The sequence below is a fragment of the Oncorhynchus kisutch genome, linkage group LG17, assembly GCF_002021735.2.
Source record: "Oncorhynchus kisutch isolate 150728-3 linkage group LG17, Okis_V2, whole genome shotgun sequence".
Classification (NCBI taxonomy): Eukaryota; Metazoa; Chordata; class Actinopteri; order Salmoniformes; family Salmonidae; genus Oncorhynchus; species Oncorhynchus kisutch.
In genome coordinates, this window is record NC_034190.2 from 64326203 (window position 1) to 64346614 (window position 20412).

Sequence of the window (20412 nt, forward strand, 5' to 3'; positions counted from 1 at the left end):
CCACATTGACTCTGTACCGGTAACCCCTGTATATAGCCTCCACATTGACTCTGTACCAGTAACCCCTGTATATAGCCTCCACATTGACTCTGTACCAGTAACCCCTGTATATAGCCTCCACATTGACTCTGTACCAGTAACCCCTGTATATAGCCTCCACATTGACTCTGTACCAGTAACCCCTGTATATAGCCTCCACATTGACTCTGTACCAGTAACCCCTGTATAAAGCCAAAGATACTGTTCTTTTATTGTTGCCCTTTAATTATTCGTTATTGTTTTTTATTTGTAATTTCATTTTTCAGTAAATACTTTCTTTAAGCTTATTTTTCTTAACTGCATTGTTGGTTAAGGGCTCGTAAGTAAGCATTTAACTATATGGTCTACACCGGTTGTATTCGGCGCATGTGACAAATAACATTAGATTTCATTTACTATATAACCATGACTTCAAAGAGAAACACTATGCGAGATGCTTTCATTAAAGTCAAACTTTATGTGGAATTTGTCATTACAAATAAAACATGACAGTTACAAGTCCAGTTCCACTGTTGGAGTACTGTTCGTCCCTGAAGCCTCTTCTTCCCTTTTCACCCTCTCTTCCTACATCACCCTGAGAGCGGAACAGGAAAACAAAAGTTCTGACACATAACTCAGAGGTCAGCGCTGTGTATTGAGTCGTGGTCTGGCTCCTAGGTGGAGAATGCTGGAGGAGAGGAATTCTCCTGGGTGGGGAGAGATGGAGAAGAGGAAGGCCCCTGGGTGGGGAGAGATGGATGGCCCCTGGGTGGGGAGAGATGGAGGAGAGGAAGGCCCCTGGGCGGGGAGAGATGGAGGAGAGGAAGGCCCCTGGGCGGGGAGAGATGGATGGCCCCTGGGTGGCTAACACTAAGGTACTGTGAAAACAGAACAAGCAAAGGCCAGCTTGGCAGAGACAGTCATGAAGGAAAGTTTCTGCTACGTTTACTGCTTCCTGAGCAGGAGAGGCTACAGTGTAATTCAGTGGTTAAGTTAAACTGCACATGAGCACACACAAATGCAGATAATTACATATTTCTGACATCCTTACATCTGCCTACTCCCTTTCTCTCTCTCCTGCCATCTCGCTCTCTCTCTCGCCCCCGCCATCTCGCTCTCTCTCGCTCACCCGCCATCTCGCTCTCTCTCTCTCGCCCGCTCTCTCTCTCTCTCGCCCGCCCGCCCCCTCTCACCTGCCCTCTCCCTCTCCCTCTCCCTCTCTCTCTCTCTCTCTCTCGCTCCCTCTCTCGCTCTCTCTCCCGCCGGCTCGCTCTCTCTCTCCCTCCGCCGCTCTCTCTCTCCCTCTCGCCCGCTCTCTCTCTCCCTCTCGCCCGCTCTCTCTCTCCCTCTCGCCCGCTCTCTCTCTCCCTCTCGCCCGCTCTCTCTCTCCCTCTCGCCCGCTCTCTCTCTCCCTCTCGCCCGCTCTCTCTCTCCCTCTCGCCCGCTCTCTCTCTCCCTCTCGCCCGCTCTCTCTCTCCCTCTCGCCCGCTCTCTCTCTCTCTCTCCCTCCCTCTCGCCCGCTCTCTCTCTCTCTCTCTCCCTCCCTCCCTCCCTCTCGCCCGCTCTCTCTCTCTCCCTCTCTCTCTCTCTCTCCCTCCCTCTCGCCCGCTCTCTCTCTCTCTCTCCCTCTCGCCCGCTCTCTCCCTCTCGTCCGCTCTCTCCCTCTCGCCCGCTCTCTCCCTCTCGCCGCTCTCTCCCTCTCGCCCGCTCTCTCCCTCTCGCCCGCTCTCTCCCTCTCGCCCGCTCTCTCCCTCTCGCCCGCTCTCTCTCCCTCTCCCTCTCGCCCGCTCTCTCTCCCTCTCCCTCGCCCGCTCTCTCTCCCTCTCCCTCGCCCGCTCTCTCTCCCTCTCCCTCTCGCCCGCTCTCTCTCCCTCTCGCCCACTCTCTCTCCCTCTCCCTCTCGCCCGCTCTCTCTCCCTCTCCCTCTCGCCCGCTCTCTCTCCCTCTCGCCCGCTCTCTCTCCCTCTCGCCCCCTCTCTCGCCCCCTCTCTCGCCCCCTCTCTCGCCCCCTCTCTCGCCCCCTCTCTCGCCCCCTCTCTCGCCCGCTCTCGCCCGCTCTCTCGCCCCCTCTCTCTCGCCCGCTCTCTCTCCCGCTCTCTCGCCCGCTCTCTCTCCCTCTCTCTCGCCCGCTCTCTCTCCCTCTCTCTCGCCCGCTCTCTCTCGCCCGCTCTCTCTCGCCCGCTCTCTCTCGCCCGCTCTCTCTCCCTCTCTCTCGCCCGCTCTCTCTCCCTCTCTCTCGCCCGCTCTCTCTCCCTCTCTCTCGCCCGCTCTCTCTCCCTCTCTCTCGCCCGCTCTCTCTCCCTCTCTCTCGCCCGCTCTCTCTCCCTCTCTCTCTCTCGCCCGCTCTCTCGCCCTCTCTCTCTCCCGCTCTCTCTCCCTCTCTCGCCCGCTCTCTCTCCCTCTCTCTCGCCCGCTCTCTCTCCCTCTCTCTCGCCTGCTCTCTCTCCCGCTCTCTCTCCCTCTCTCTCGCCCGCTCTCTCTCCCTCTCTCTCGCCCGCTCTCTCTCCCTCTCTCTCTCTCGCCCGCTCTCTCTCGCCCGCTCTCTCTCCCTCTCTCTCGCCAGCTCTCTCTCCCTCTCTCTCGCCCGCTCTCTCTCTCACGGACGCCCGCTCTCTCTCTCACGGACGCCCGCTCTCTCTCTCACGGACACTCACTCTCTCTCACTCTCTCTCACTCACTCTCTCTCACTCTCCCTCTTGCACGCACACTCTCTCTCGCACGCCTTCTCTCTCACACCCTTTCTCTCACACCCTCTCTCTGCCGCGAGCTCACTCTGCCGCGAGCTCACTCTCTCCTGCCTGCTCTGTTGCTCATCTTTTTTTTATACCAAGTTTGAGTCGCTCTGCAGTTTTTTTCTCTCCAACTCTAAGACTTTAAACTTTAACAACTGTTCTGGGAAAACCTTTGAAGGGAACACACCTCATGAATATGCAGTCACACTTTTCTGACTGAATGAACAAAAACAAGAGGATGTTAACATTCTTGGTAACGCACACACATACTGAATAAATAACTGCAAACCCCGTCGTTATCAGAGACCAGAAACTTAGCAATCTCTAAATCCAGTAAACAAGCCTCCCATCTATAAGTAGATTCATTTTCTTGGTTCCTGGCATTTAGTTACCACAGGAAGGCCATGTTATAGACTAGTGGTGCTCTGTGAACAGCCATGTTCTAGTAAAGCAAATGGGATTTTGTCTATCGGCAACATTGCGGTATCAAGCAAGAGAAAAAAAGAGAAGGGGTGATGTGGAGGATAGAGACAGGTGAGACTATGATTCCCTGCTTTGTCGTTATACCACAGCCTCACACGAACTGATCTGACCCGACTACCAGAGAACGGCAGAAAGGAGAGCCACAGTGCATCCTGGGAAAGCAGCTCTCCATGGCCTTTGCTCTTTTCTCATGGTCTGCATTACACAGGCCAGACGCCGGAGACTAAAGGGGATCACATGACCTGCCTGGCAACAACAGGCAATCTGATCCTAGACCAGTACAAGTCACCCACGGTCATGGATCTTTGAGTCTGACTGCCACCGCACAAACCATTGACAGCCAATAGACCAGCGCCCAGACCACCACTACCTGAGTACAGAGACAGAGCTCCTGGTGCAGAGCTGGAAGTTGAACTTTCTAGCATGTCCAACTGGCCTCCGAGGGAAATGCTATAGGCATATGCTGCCATTACTAAAGAAAATTCTGGACAACTTAAATAGGGGCAAGTCACCAGGTTAAACCCTGACTAATTGATTTGACACAGCAGAATTGACAGGCCTGCGTTAGCTCAGGGATCCAGACTCCACATTTACCGTTCAACAACGTTTGATTCCAGAGATCACAAGGTCTGTGGCCCTACAAGGATAATAAACCTCGAACTGTATCAAATGACTTCCTGGATATAAGACACCGCGAACTATCAATCCATCCGACTTCAGTAGTGTCGTACATACAGTAGGAATAAGACAGGAATAAAAGTCTCAGGCTCCCTGACTAAGAATAAAAGAGTTAAGTTCAACCCGCTGGGCCTTTACTCTCAAGACAGCAGCGACGGCGTGGAGGGAAGGAGGGAGTCAGCTGACCCTGGTTTCAACCAGAAACTTGATCTTTACTGCAGCTCCCTGCAAAACAATCTTGCTATTGTGATCACTCTACATTTTCCTCCTCTCCTGGTATGTTAAGGAAATGTAAGACTATGTTTATTAGGTTCCCATCCTCTTCACTACGTGGTTTTACAAGCAACAGATACCTCGTCCAGGCAAAGACCAAACCACAGACACGTACTTGGATCCAGTCTCTGAACAGGGTGGCATGATCCAAATCCAAATGACTAGAAAAGATATTTAACTGACGCTGAGCTTCATAATGTTTCTGTGGTGGGTTATCGTAGAATCACACCAGGAGGAGCTGAGTAACAACCACAACAAGGTACTGACTGACCACAGACTACTTTTAATAACCTCGTTGACTTCACTTCATTAAGGGGGATTGTTGTGTTTCATCGGAGCAGCATTAACAGCTACAGGAGAAGGAGAGGCAGAGCGTTCTGATGAATAGGAACAGATTAGAAGGTTGTAAAGCTACCGGTCATTTACCAAAGTTAACTAAATCTTCAGTAATTTTGGTAATTAACAGAATCTATGGCAATCCGTCATAACTTTGGTCATTTATACTTGAATAACTTTTTAATAAAATAAAAAAAGTATTCATAGTTTTCATTTATTGTATTTGTGTCCATGAGTTTCTAGTAGATAAACCACATGGTTCATTCGAATATAGCCTAATTAATGGAAAAATCATCTTAACAACCATTTGAATTAACTCTGCAGCTCTTCCAACTATTGTCTTTTTTCACAACTGCCACCAGTTTGACGCCAAAAACATTGAAAACAAATACATATTGAAATAAATAGCCCATTTTAAACCCGATGGTTTTCACTAAGTTGGAGGATAATGTTTAACAGCTTTGTCATTCCATTTTTTTATCATCTTATTTCATTATTACAAATGTGAGACGGCCACACAGAAGGCCAGACATGATTACAGACACCTGTGATAATCGGAAGTACCAAAAGGGTTACTAGATGTCTTGTGATAGATGACATATAATCCTTGAAAGATACCAAAATGATAGTAGTTTACTGGTCAACTAATACACCCTCGTTTTTCAACCCTAGACAGATTAGAGGGACACAAAAGAGATTGGCCGTGTCAGTTGGCCCGGACTGACACATGAAATGGGACACTGCAGCTTCGGACATGACCTCCCTCCGTTTCTCCAGGAAGATGGCCTCTTTTGCATGGATGGAACATGTGCCTGGCACAGCAAGAGCTTGGGCTATCACTCAGATCTAATGCACAGTCAGACTTTAGCTCTCAGTGCTAACTATTCCACACACATATTAGCCTTTCTGAAAGTACAAAATAAACAGATGCTGTACATGTTTTACTTCTTCATATGTACTGTGTTTACTTTGTTATTCTGGTAGTACTTTGTGGTGTGAGAACATAAGAACATAGGATCCCCTAGCCAATGTCACCCTACTGTAGTCTTGTGGTGTGAGAATATAAGAACATAGGATCCCCTAGCCAATGTCACCCTACTGTAGTCTTGTGGTGTGAGAATATAAGAACATAGGATCCCCTAGCCAATGTCACCCTACTGTAGTCTTGTGGTGTGAGAATATAAGAACATAGGATCCCCTAGCCAATGTCACCCTACTGTAGTCTTGTGGTGTGAGAATATAAGAACATAGGATCCCCTAGCCAATGTCACCCTACTGTAGTCTTGTGGTGTGAGAATATAAGAACATAGGATCCCCTAGCCAATGTCACCCTACTGTAGTCTTGTGGTGTGAGAATATAAGAACATAGGATCCCCTAGCCAATGTCACCCTACTGTAGTCTTGTGGTGTGAGAACATAAGAACATAGGATCCCCTAGCCAATGTCACCCTACTGTAGTCTTGTGGTGTGAGAACATAAGAACATAGGATCCCCTAGCCAATGTCACCCTACTGTAGTCTTGTTGTGTGCTTGCATGCTCTCGCTTCTGTGTTGCTGTAAAAGTAAATATGTCTAGACAATCATGCTAGTGACTAATCATGAAGAAAAAAAAAGATGTTCATTAGCAGCATATACCACAACAAAATGTTTCTTCTCAATATTTCCATATTTGCCAGTGCATAGATCGGCTAGTTTCTGAAAACGGCATTACTTTTGAGACCTGTTCAAACAACCGTGAATAGTTGGTTGGGGATGACTAATTTGCAAACAGATGTAGCCTGTTTGTTTAAATGTATGGCTCATTCTGGAGGAAAAATCTATCATATTTGTAAGTCTACTATTCTGAAGACAGTGAGGTGATATGTGGCAATAAGTAGTTACATATTTGTTAGTGCGCAGTTCAAGTGACAAGGGGGGGCTACCTGACACTTGATAAAAAGCTGTCCCGGGCTTTGTCTACCGTAGGTCCCGACGCCGTGATTCCATCTGCAGACGGGGGGATATCGGGGAGATATCGTTTATTACTCACAACCACAGGCAATTAATTATCCATGCCCCCTAAATGATAGCGAACTTCAAGTATATGAAAAGTGTAGGCTGTTTTAAAACAAATAACCTACAAATTGTAATAGATTTTCCCGAGAAATGTGTAACAATTCAGCAATGGAATGCGGTCTCTCACTCTGGAAAAAAAAACTGCTGCCCTGAACATCTGCTTACAGAGGGCAGCGTTTAAAAGACATCCCACCAGGATACGATGGTTGTAGCCCCTTTGAAATGGACTTATGTTTCGAAATGTAGCCTATTTGTAGAATGACAGACCTAACTGCACGTACCAATAATAGGCTACACTATGTCAGTTAGTTTCATCGGGTAGGTCGGTTAGCCTACTGCTGCAATACTGTATAACACAGAACAATTATCTGGTAAGCACATGAAAGAAAATGTGTTACCTTGTAAGAATGTCACAACAACGCAACAGGTTCTAAATCCACATGATAAATATTCCTCCAAAAAGCCAATGTCGTCTGTTACTAGTCCTGTGAAGCCTATTTGTGAAATGACTGTCGAGTAACATACAGGGAAAGAGACCGGTGGCCAAGGATGAGATTCGTCAGTAGGCTACAAGTGAGGGAGAAATAATTAGTTATCGCAAGCAACTTGGTATGTCCAGCCCCTGAAGAAGACGAAAATAGAAATCTAAGCGGGTAGCACCAAAAATAGCGTCACACGACTTCTCTCTACCATTGTTTCCGCATATGAGCTTTCTATTGGTACACTATGTAGCCAATCCGAACCACTACGTATCAGTGTCTGAAACTTTGTTCACAGTTTGTTGTCAGATGGTTTCTACAGCTCCACCTGCTGACATAGCAGCAGCTGTTTATTGGAACAGAATAACTGTTACGACAGTCCTTTACTTGCACTTTCTGGACAACACTACTATAAACATGTTACAACTTGTGTAATAACGCATATCCACTCTTCCAAAATGTTTCTCAAAGTAGCATTTTCATGTATGGTTAAAGCTACATTTGTACATGTATGACCACAATCAAGTAAACTGCACAGTATGATAAAGTGTTTAGAAGTGCTCAAGTGGTTATTGGCTCATGTAGCAGGCAGTATAGCAGGGAAATATGAAACTCAGAGAAAAGACGAAAGTGAAAACGTCATGTTTGTCAGCTTTATCTGAACAACTTTAATTTCACAGATGAATTCTACAAAATGTCTTAATGAGTGCATAGCCTTCTAGGAAACGGTGCTCCTTGACCAATACCTTTCTCCTCCAGTTATGAGTCACATCATAGATTAATGTTTCTTGGAAGAGGAAGGAATAGTTACCAAGGGCTTCCTGTGTATTTCTCAGACAAGGTAACCCATACACGTCCCTTTATCTGTCACATGATGCACAGGTCTCCCACTGCCTCTTCCTGTGACCCTGATGCTTTGTATAACAGTAATGATATAAACAGTGACGTTTAGATTAAAACATTTGAGTGACAGTTGCCTGCATTGTTTGTAGAGAAGCGTAGAATACAATGTGAGGGTTTGAGAAGGAGGTTGAGCATCACCTGCATGGGTTGTGTGTTTTGAGGACAGGAAATGACAAAGTGCTCAATGAGATGAAAGAGTTTAGTTAATCTTTCAAAGGCTGTTTTCCCAGCTTGAGCACTGCTTTTATTTCCACTCAGCATCTGTGATCCAGTTTTCAAGCCCAACAGTAAAAGAAACCGTTCATGCACACCAAAAACGAAACCTAGCCCATACTCACCTTTAAATGCATAAGCTCAGGGGGAGCCCAGCACCCTTACCAGAAATCCTCCCAAAGTGTGGGTGTTTATGTATGTGTGCGTTTGTGTGGTTTGTCTTGTCAATTATAGAATTCCCCAATCTGAATCACATCCGGTATGAGCTGAAAATAACGAGAACACAGCCTGTGTGACAGTAAAACGGCACAGCAGTCTAGCAGCCCACAGCAAGGTACACACACACCAGTGTAGGCTCCACAGAGGAGGAAGGGGAGAACCATCCTCCTCAGTGAATTTCATGAAGATAAAAATAGTGAAACATTAAAGTTAGGGTTAGATTAAACTATAATACATATAATCACATCACCAAATAATTAATTCAAAACGCACTGTTTTGCAATGAAGGTCTACAGTAGCCTCAACAGCACTCTGTAGGGTAGCTCCATGGTGTAGCCGGAGGACAGCTAGCTTCAGTCCTCCTCTGGGTACATTGACTTCAATACAAAACCTAGGAGGCTCATGGTTCTCACCCCCTTCTATAGACTTACAACATCTGGAGGATGTCCTCCAAACTATCAGAGCTGTTGCAGCATGAACTGACACGTTGTCCAAACAATCAGAGAATGAATCTAGTACTGAAAGCATAAGTTACAGCTAACTTAGCACTGCAGTGCATAAAATGTGGTGAGTAGTTGACTGCTAAACTGCATGATTGTAGCGGGTTTACTAACGCGTTAGTTCTAGTAGCTATGTTGACTAGGACGTTAGCTAATATGGTGGTAACAATGTAGGCTGTGTGTAGCGGTTATGGTATGAAGGTTTGGCTTGGATTTTTTTTCTCCCCCTGGGAAAAGGTGAGAGGAGGAGATTTTTTTTTCTCCCCCAGGGAAAAGGTGAGAGGAGGAGAGTGCATAGATGCGAGAAGGAGTTATACAATGAGCAAAGTGATCATGCTGTTTATGTGGCTGCTATGAAAGTGAACTGTTTTTGCGGGTGATCAGGGATGTATTCAATCTGCCATTCCTGTTAAAAAATAAACAATTCTTAAACAGAAGCAAATGTGGATAAACCTACCTGAATTTGTCCAATAGCAACTCTTGTTTGCAATTGTTGGACCAATGATTACACCTGTAGATCAGCTAGATGCAGGCAAGAGTGTGCAAGGCGTTATTGAATGTCAGTCTGTCACCTTAATTACTTAGAGTGTTCATGACCTGTGCAACTACATTGTAAACCATAATTCGTTGGCTAGGTTGTAGCAACCTCATGGTGGGTATAGGGGAAAATCAAGTAGTAGCCTAAACCAGGGCTCTCTAGCCCTGCTGCCGTTCTGTAGGTTTTTGCTCCAACCCCAATCTAGCACACCTGATTCTAATAATCAGCTGGTTGATGAGCTGAATCATCTTAGTTACAACTGGGGTTGGAGTGAAAACCTACAGGAAGGTAGCTCTCCAGGGACAGGGTTGGAAAACCCTGGCCTAAACATATTGATGTTACATTGAGCTGTGTGAATCCAAATGCTGTAATAGAAATAAGGCCACGCTCCGAAATAAAGAAAATCGTCCACCCTCATCTTAAATGGCACCGACCGCCACTGCACACACATATGATCAAACACAGGCACAAGCTTAGGTTCACAGGAGGCAAGGCGCTGGCCAACGTGAACCACGCTGTATGTAACACCCAAATGGAAAAGACAGCAGTCAATCTGTCTCTCTAGACTGATGCTAAACTATTTTATTTTCCCCAGATGAAGCAGTGCCTAATTTTTAATAACAATCTTTGAAAGCCAATGCAACACACTCTTGGGACTTCCAAGAATTTAATTGAATCAAATTGATCCAAAATGTCCAAACAGAAGCTAGACTCAGAGAGGACACTGTGAAAACATGTTGAAATGTATTTTTTGTAAGATTCTTAGCATTTTTCAGATGTCAGTTAATTTGAGAGGAAGAGGCCTCTATGTGAGTTCTATATGTACAGGATGTGGTCAGCTGTGTTCTACATGTGCGTAGTTAACTCCCACCTGCACAATTACACAACCTGACAAGGATTCACTCTCTCACACAGTTTTAAATGTCAAATCACTACACAAAATAAGTCAAAGCTTCCAAAAAGATGCAAGATGAGTACTCTCAAATACATTTCCCAAACCAAGTTCCACGGCAAGATCGTGGGCTTCCTCGAAGTTACATTAGAATAGGCAAGATGTACTTTTCTTTATATTCCAAGTCATTTAACTAGATACAGATATTATTTTAGGCCTTTCAGGATCAGACCTGGCAACCTCTGCCCCAGATCACAAGGTGGTCCAGAGAGGATGGAGGCAGACATGGATGGAGGGAGGAGGAAGCCAGGATGAAGGCAGCCATTGTCTGGGTACCAGGCGGGGCTCAGCTGGGCCCCTGGGACACCAAGCTCCATGCTGTGGCACCATGCGGCACACGGGTTAGAGTAAACACTGAGCCCAGCCTCTAGCCTAAACCTTCAGTACTGGTTATTGTCTCTGAGCAGGCAGGCAGACACACACGCGCACACTCTAAATAATGTCCCTCAATGAAATACAAGGTCAAATTTAGATTCAGCTAAGATCGTCTTTGTCAGCCCTACTTCTCAGAATGGCAGCAACAGCGCAGTCAACTGTTAGGCTATGTCTTTTTGCTGAAATGTAGTTCCTGATAATGACATGTCTGATGTGTTAATTTAAATCAAAGTCAATCATGTGAGTCGAAAGGGATAGAAACCATGCTAAAACTGAACAAAAACAACTACACAGAAATCAATGGCACTGGGACCTAAAATATATAAGGTTCTATCTGCAAAAAGATGATCCTGAGATAACTGGCTTCAAAGTTCCGAACCCGCATTGGTTTGAATGGTGTCAGCAATTTGAATTGAGGTATTTAGAGAAATATATAGGTAGAGAACATTGAACAGAACAAGGCTACGTCAATAATTACATTGACAAAAATGCAGATAGAACCTTAACCTCCCGACATACACTACCGGTCCAAAGTTTTAGAACACCTACTCATTCAAGGGTTTTTCTTTATTTTTTTACTATTTTCTACATTGTAGAATAATAGTGAAGACATCAAAACTATGACACAACACATATGGAATCATCATCAAAAAAGTGTTAAATCAAAGTATATTTTATATTTGAGATTCTTCAAATAGCCACCCTTTGCCTTGATGAAAGCTTTGCATCATCTGTGGATCTGTTGGGGCAGTATGCAAATTGGAGTGGGTCTAGGGTTTCTGGGATAACTGTGTTGATGTGAGCCATGACCAGCCTTTCAAAGCACTTCATGGCTACAGATGCGAGTGCTACGTGTCGGTAGTCATTTAGGCAGGTTACCTTAGCGTTCTTGGGCACAGGAACTATGGTGGTCTGCTTAAAACATGTTGGTATTACACTCGGACAGGGAGAGGTTGAAAATGTCAGTAAAGACACTTGCCAGTTGGTCAGCGCATGCTCACAGTATACGTCCTGGTAATCTGTCTGGCCCTGCGGCCTTGAGAATGTTGACCTGTTTAAAGGTCTTACTCACATCGGCTGCGGAGACCATGATCACACAGTCTCCCGGAACAGCTGGTGCTCTCATGCATATTTCAGTGCCATTTGCCTCGAAGCGAGCATAGAAGTAGTTTAGCTCGTCTGGTAGGCTCGTGTCACTGGGCAGCTCTCGGCTGTGCTTCCCTTTGTAATCTGTAATGGTTTGCAAGCCCTGCCATATCCGACGAGCATCTGAATTGCACTGCACCGGTTCTATCTTAGTCCAGTATTGAAGCTTTTCCTGTTTGATGGTTTGTCAGAGGACATAGCAGGATTTCTTATAAACTTCTGGGTTAAAGTCCTGCTCCTTGAAAGCAGCAGCTCTAGCCTTTAACTCAGTGTGGATGTTGCCTGTAATCCATGGCTTCTGGTTGGGGTATGTACAGTCGCACTTATTGATGAAGTCAATGACTGATGTGGTGTACTCCTCAAAGCCATCGGAGGAATCCCGGAACATATTCCAGTCTGTGCTAGCAAAACAGTCTTGTAGCTTAGTATTTGCTTCATCTGACCACTTTTTTATTGATTCAGTTCATTTTAGCTTGTAAGCAGGAATCAGGAGGATATAATTCTGGTCAGATTTGCCAAATGGAGGGCGAGTGAGAGCTTTGTATGCGTCTCTGTGTGTGGAGTAAAGGTGGTCTAAAGGTGGTCTAGAGTTTTTTTTCCCCCTCTGGTTGCACATTTACATGCTGATAGAAATTTGGTAAAACGGATTTAAGTTTCTCTACATTAAAGTCTCAGGCTACTAGGAGCGTCGCCTCTGGGTGAGCGTTTTTCTTATGGCAGAATACAACTCATTCAATGTTGTCTTAGTGCCAGCCTCTGACTGTGGTGGTATATAAACAGTTACGACAAATACAGATAAACTCTAAGTAGATAGTGTGGTCTACAGCTTATCAGGAGATACTCTACCTCAGGCGAGCAAAACCTCGAGACTTCCTTAGATATCGTGCACCAGCTGTTATTTACAAAAATACATAGACCGCCACCCCTTCTCTCACCAGACTTCACTGTTCAATCCTGCCGGTACAGCGTATAATAGTGTTGTCGTTCAGCCACGACTCCGTGAAGCATAAGATATTGCCATTTCGAATGTCCCGTTGGTAGTTTAATCTTGCCCGTAATTCATCTATTTTATTCTCCAAAGATTGCATGTTAGCTAGCAGAATGGAAGGAAGTGGGGGTTTATTCGATCGCCTAGGAATTCTCGGAAGGCAGCCTGCCCTTTGGCCCCTTTTCTCCGCCTCCTCTCGTTCCCGAGAAAGCAGTATATCGTTCACGTCGGGCATGTTAAAGGAAAAAAGGATTCTGCCAGTCCATGGTTAGTAATCGCAGTCCTGATGTCCAGAAGTTATTTTCGGTCATAAGAGACGTTAACGGCAACATTATGTACAAAATACGTTTAAAAAATTATCTGTTACAAAAAATGCAAATAAACAAACAAAAAAAACGATCGGTTGGGGACACATAAAACCTCTGCCTTCTTCTCCAGCGCCATTATCACTTGAGAGCCAGTTTCATCATAGCGCTCAATGGTTTTTAAGACTGCACTTGAAGAAACTTTTTTTCCAAATTGACTGACCTTCATGTCTTAAAGTAATGATGGACTGTTTCTCTTTGCTTATTTGAGCTGTTCTTGCCATAATATGGACTTGGTATTTTACCAAATAGTGCTACCTTCTGTATACCCCACTACCTTGTCACAACATAACTGAGTGGCTCAAACGCATTAAGAAGGAAATCAATTCCACAAATTCACTTTTAACAAGGGACACCTGTTAATCGAAATGCTTCCAGGTGACTACCTCATGAAGCTGGTTGAGAGAAAGCCAAGAGTGTGAAAAGCTGTCAAGGCAAAGGGTAGCTATTTGAAGAATCTCAAATATACACTTTTTTTGGTTACTACATGATTCCATGTGTTATTTCATAGTTTTGATCTCTTCAATATTACTCTACAATGTAGAAAATAGTAAAAATAAAGAAAAACCCTTGAATGAGTAGGTGTTCTCAAACTTTTGACCGGTAGTGTGCCTTCATACACATACAGTATACAGAAGTGTATGTCAGCGTTCAGTCAGTCAGGCACACACAACACAAGCACAGTGTGTTTTTGTCATTTTGACCTTTAGTGAAACCTCTTGGCCCTTGAATGCCAGCCAGCCTGCAAACCCGGTCATATGAAACAACTATATCCGATTACATCTCTCTCTGCCTGCCCTGGCCTCAATGCATCTACTCTACACTCTTGTCTCCAACACACAGAAACACACGCACACACTCATTTACAAACAGGGACTTTCAGTTTTTCTGATGTCTAGTACAATGTCTGATCAAGATGACCAGGGAAGGGGTAGCATAGCTATAAAGCCATCCATTTAGGGAGTTTAATCCGATTCGATGTGGCATTCAGCTACCGGGAGACCAGAGGTTGCCAACAGTGGTGGTTGTTGTTTAGTGTAAAATGTCAGGCCGACAGCCTGAGCTTACCACAACTCATGTAACACCCTGCCTCTCAACTGATCTTTACACACACAATTTAACATTCTGTTGTATAAATGATGCCTTATAGGCCTACTCCATCACCACTGAACAAATGATCAAGATAAGAGATATCCACACTAATTCAGCATCTAAGTGTATATGGTTTAAGAAATAATACAGATGTTGTTTCTCACTATCTAAATATAGGCATGGTTGTGAATGGGTTTCTTCCTGAATAGAGCTTTTTAGAATTTAAATTTGTGAATTTTCATCTATATTTCTATATTTGTGTGAAATATGTTTTCCTGCCGTGAATCACTTCTGTTCTGTGCTTAAAAGAGAATCACTTCTGTTCTGTGCTTAAAAGAGAATCACTTCTGTTTTGTGCTTAAAAGCAGCAAGTTGGTAATTACAAGCATTTTAATTCAATATAGAAACAGATGTAACTACATTAGAGTTCTGTGGACCAGCTGTTAAGAGACTTTCCACTGAATCAAACTTCATGAGGCTGTTTAGATCAAGGCACTTTTGGGCTTTATGTTAGCTACATGTGTGGACAGTATGCATTTGTCTGCTTGTGAAAATTCAGCACTGTGCATTTACTTGAATGTATATAAATTAGATCATTTTAAATCTGTGGAGTATGACTCATAGTTCACCAATATGAAACACAATACACAATGGTGTGAATAGTATCAGTAGTGTAGTGACTTTATGCAGAAAACCTCCTGGTAAATATCCTTGAACAGAAACACTAGCCCGTGGGAGAGTGAAACAGAGAAATATACACTTACAAAACATTAAGGACACCTTCCTAATATTGAGTTGCACCTGGTCAGTCATGTCAAGGAAATAGCAGATATCCTTAATGTTTTGTACACTCAGTGTATGTCAATTGATAGGCTTCTACTTTGTTACTGCAGTGTGAGAGAAAAAAACTAAAAGCTGGAAAGGGAGAGGAGGGAGTAGTGCGTCTGCTGTGAGGTCCCAGTGGCCAGCATGGTCCTTCTCTTTAAGAAGCCAGCAGGAATGTGATGAATATTGGATAAGGAGTTATTGAAGCAGCCATACAGTTATAACACTAAGAGTATTTTGAGAGCGAGAGAGAAGGGACTTTTTTGCAGGACAGTTTTTTTGAGAATGAGATCAGTGGAAGTTTAGAGAAGGGTGGAGTCGCATGTCTGTGTGTACTGTGTGTGCGTGTTTGAAAGAGGTTGACAGAAATTGGATAACAGGGTGTGCTAGCTTTGTAAAAGCAGGGAGCAGCAGTGAAGGAGGGTGTGGTCTGGGTTTACAGTACAGGATTGTGAGTCATTCCACATCTACACCAAGCCAATATTCCAATGCTGCTGCAAGACTAAAGCACATTCTGTACAACAGTAAGGCCTGAAAAATAATCCGTGGGCTCTCTGACCAGCACTTAGCACCTTGGTGGAAATCCCATGTTACAAGTTTTAAATGAGAAAAGTGCTCAGTCGGTTAAGAATAGGCCATTTTGGGGGGTCTTCTTTGGTTTTATGATAAAAGAAATATAATGCTCTCCTCTTAACCCTGTGTGTGGTTCTGCACAATATGATAAAACTACTGTGCACACTGTTTGTAGTAAAACGATGCACTCTGTTCTCTGTTATATGGCTACATGAAGAAACCGGAACCAGTTTGGTATAATCCTGTTTATTTACAGTAGTTTCCCTTCATCTTACAGTACAGAAACCAAAACATCCCTGTACACATACATTACTAACTGTAGTGGACACCAATTAGGAGCATGATGGTGAGCATACTGTATGTCAGTTGGGCCTCGCTTATCCGTCACACGTACATCTACTTCATACACAGATACTTCATACACAGATACTGCATACACAGATACTTCATACACAGATACACACAAATTCACAGGGACATGCATAACACGTGTTCCATGTTTTTTAGTGTCCATTCATTCACTAACGTGGTGGGCGGGTGTGTGAGAGCGAGCGTCTGAAACATACGGCTGTGTCAGAGGCCCAACTGGAACGTCTCGGTTACAGCAGCTCATCCTCGACATTATCAGCAGCTCTGTTCACACTCAGTACCCCACCAGGCTCAGAGTCACTTTCCAAAACCAAAGTAAACAGCCCACGTGACGGTCTCTCTAGAATAGTTATCAACCTCAACTGTTGTCATGAAGAAAAATAAAGTCAAGCAAAGTAAATCTCCTACTCAAATGGAACTTGACACTGATTTCATGCATGACAATATGTAGACAATATCAATATGGTACGAGATAACAAAATAGCCCAGGGGGAATCCCAGAGGGGCACCACAATTTCTGTAATGACATCCAGAATGAGATTTCATATCGCAACAATAACAAGACAAAGGAGGTGGGTGTTGGAAACCCAGAAACAGCCTGTCACTCTCTCTCCTGTTGTCTTTCCTTTGTCTCTCTTTGCATCGGTTACTTGTATGATGCCAAGGAAACGGTTGCCTATCTAGTCCTTGTATGTGATAACTGTATGTACCTAGAATTATATAAAATGTCACACGAGTACTAAGTTAAAATACTTTCTGATTGTAACGATCAACAATGTTTGTTATGAGGCCTGAAGTTCAGCATCTGTAGTTACACTATATCACCAGAGGGGGGCAGGCAGTCAGGTAGGAAATCACTCCACTGTTTTATCTGTCTCCTCTGGACCATTTGCTGCCCTGTGGCTTCATCTTCTCCATGACCCCTCTAACTCCACCTCATTACTCTCAACCCCTTCATCTGAATCACCTCTTCACTTAAAGACTTCATGTGGCCTCCACAGGGATAAGAACATCTCTGGAATACCAAACACAACAAAACAACAGGTCGGCTATAATTTCCCAACTTCCATCTTGATTCACTAGGCACAAATCAGGCCTACCATTGTCTATCGTCCAACATCAAATACACCAAACAAGTTTGCCATAGATACACAACGCTTGGATGGCAACGTGCAAACTTTCCGTGTCACTCCATGTGTTTTGAGACGTGAGTGACAATACCCACCCTGCCCCCTGCCTTCACTCTCAGCTTTGACTCCAAGCTCCAACACAGCCCTCCCGTGCCTGGGAATAGAGGGGAGAGAGAACCATATCCTGACAGGATATCCTGCTCTGAACTCCTGCTCCTGGGCTCCATGTGACCCCTTAACCCTTCCTGACCTACAGCTATAGACACAGCTCAGACCCAGCACACACAGCCACTGTGCACCCTCCACACCACTATGCTACCTCCAGTCTGAAAGAGGTGTTACTCGGTAGGGCATTAAATCACAGCCACTCTGATCAAAATAATTGTGTGTGGGTGGGTGTGCATGCGTATCCATGTGTGTTGCGAGCTGTTCACATGCTGAGAGTGGAAGGAGGTTCCCAGTGGACGCAGCACAGGGTTGCCCAGAGACTGGAGTGGAAATCAACACTTCCTGCCAGGACAGGAAGGGCTACTGCTGTTGCCCCTTATCACTGAATACACAGGCTGCATTGCCAGCAGGGAGGAAGAGATGAGTGACAGACAGCGACAGTCAGATTGAGGGAGAAGACAAAGGCTACATGGATAGAAAGTTAGATAAATTGATAGGATCAGAGTGGAATGTAAGGGATGTGGATAGGGAATGATGGGCTACTCTAAAGTGAGGTGCCACATTATCAGCCTGATTAAGGTATCGGTTATGGTCGGTGACAAAAATACACAAATCTAACAACTAAGATTAGATAGAAAGCATTCTTTGAGATTGTCTGTTTGTACAGTATATGAACGTAAAACAAATCTGCATGCGGTTCATTGTGGAGAATGATCGATTTTGAGTTTGTAGTGACAAGGTGGTTAAATACTGTATGTATCGCCATAACAAACCCCTGGTGTTATTATGATAACATGTAGGACACCGTCAGCGGCCACGCATCGACTTCCCCCAGCCTACGCATAGTCAAGTTAACTCTGCTACCCCTCCAACAGTTGTGTATGCAAAGGGAAACAGAGTGTTTGGGAGCAGGGTGAGGAAGGTCTCGGCACTCAGCACTTGGGAGTGTCCCAGATGAACACAAGCCACTCCCTCCCTTTCAAAAAAGCCCATGGCAGGGGCCAGAGCAGCCTCCTCTCCGGTTCCTAAGTACATGTAAACGAAGGGGATTAAGTGACATCAACAGAATAACCAAAAACAAATTCCCTCTGCCTTTAGCAGGTCCTCTCTTTGACAATTTTTCTGCCCTCTTAAAGTTAACACTCCACAAATGCGGGCTGACTCACTAGTGTGGGTGGGTCTGTTTCCAATTTTCTCACCCCTCTGCCCAAAAAAGAAAACGTGATTCCAAAAACAACAAAACACGCAACAAAAAAAAGCCACACTTAAATGTTCCAGTCTATTAAAGACACAGGCCAAATTAAAGCAGCTCCATCTTGTGGCTCCGCAAATGCTTCTCATTGTTTTCCTTCCTTTCTTTGAGGGAGCGTGGGAGCACACTCAGAGCAGAGGAGAAACCTGTGCTGAAAACCACAGGAGGAAGCCGGTAACATGAGCAGGGGGATGCATAATGAGCCGGGGGAGAAGAGAAGAGAGGGAAAGAAGCCAGGGAAAGGGCGAGAATGATAGAGTGAGAGAGCACTTTTACTGGGTACTAAGTTAATATCTAAAGCACGGACTTAAAAAAAACTAAAGTTTACACAGAACAAAGTTACTACACCAGTGACTTGTTAAATTAAAAGCCAGTTCTCACACACAAAATAAGGCATTTCTACATAGAGACTTTCTCCTTCCACAATCGTGGGGGGAAAAAAAGGTGCTATCTAGAACCTTAAAGGGTTCTTCGGCTGTCCCCATAGGAGAAGAACCTTTGAAGAACCTTTTTTTTGGTTGCAGGTAGAACCCTTTTGTGTTCCATATAGAATCCCTTCCACAGAGGATTCTACATGGAATCCAAAAGGGGGACAGCCGAAGAACCCTTTTGCAATCCTTTTTTCCCAGTGCATACTATCACAGTTAGAGTAGAGCTGAAGCAGGCTCTTACCAGTTCGTAGGGTGAACATCCAGTTAGGTTAGCGTCAGGGTGTCTCTACGCCATATCCAGTCCACAGCATGCAGGTCAGCTCCCTCTATCCAGGCTAGCAGGGAGAAAGTGAGGGGCGGGAACAAAAGGCACAGAGGGAGAGAGTGAGGAAGTGGGAGAAAGAGATGAACCACTCTGAGCTGACTGGTGGACTCTCACACACAGTCACACGTATGCCCAGCCTGTACGCAGTTGCCCCCCTTATTGCTGACTCTGGGGCAGCTTATGTCTGAGTTGCCTCAGAAGCTGAAGCGGAGAGTAGAGGAAGAGAAAGAGAGGATTAGAGTGTGGGTAGCGATGTGTGTAGCGGTGTGTGTGTAGTGGTGTGTGTGTGTGTGTGTGTGTAGCAGTGTGTGTGTGTGTGTGTGTGTGTGTGTGTAGCGGTGTGTGTGTGTGTGTGTGTGTGTGTGTGTGTGTGTGTGTGTGTGTGTGTGTGTGTAGCGGTGTGTGTGTGTGTGTGTGTGTGTGTGAGAGAGTGAGAGAGAGGAGCTGCGGCGAGGGGGGTTAAGGTAGGAGGGACCTGCACTGCTCGGAGAGGGCCAGAGGCAGTCTACTAAAGACAATGGCAGGAAACACTATATCAGGAGGCAACACACAGATGCAAAAATCATTTAGAAGGGCAAAAAGAATGACATCCACATGGAAAACAAACTATGCCTCAACTGCAAACAATGATATACAAAACAACAATGGTAAAGATAAGAGATGTTTAGCCCTGCTGTTTGTCCTACTGTATACCAACATCACTGTTTCACTGCTAGGAATGCACACACACACACACACATCATATCTTGTGATAACAGTAGCTCCCCCAGTACTCCCTGTTTAGCCTTTGCTGCTGGGCCACAACAGGCAGTAGTCTGTACCCAGTCTGACTGCTCACACAAGGGGATGGATTTCACCCTAATTGAATTTCTTGTCCAGGGGGAAAGGTGAACCAGGGGGACATGGATTAACATGTCTCTTATGGCACTGCCCGTCTCACACTGTGGAGAGCTGATAGTAGATGGGATGATTAGCTAATTGTTAGTAAACTGTT

The 20412-nt window shown here is 45.0% G+C and overlaps 1 protein-coding gene across 1 annotated transcript in view; it reads right to left on the reverse strand.

Annotated features, from left to right (window-relative positions):
• LOC109908089 (histone deacetylase 7) overlaps positions 1 to 19627 on the reverse strand; it is a 92876-nt gene extending 73249 nt beyond the window's left edge. Inside the window, exon 1 of the mRNA XM_031793320.1 lies at positions 19335 to 19627. Coding sequence (XP_031649180.1) covers positions 19335 to 19353 — 19 coding nt within the window. The 5' untranslated portion in view covers positions 19354 to 19627. The remainder of the gene's footprint in view (positions 1 to 19334) is intronic.
• Between the last annotated feature and the right edge of the window lie 785 nt (positions 19628 to 20412).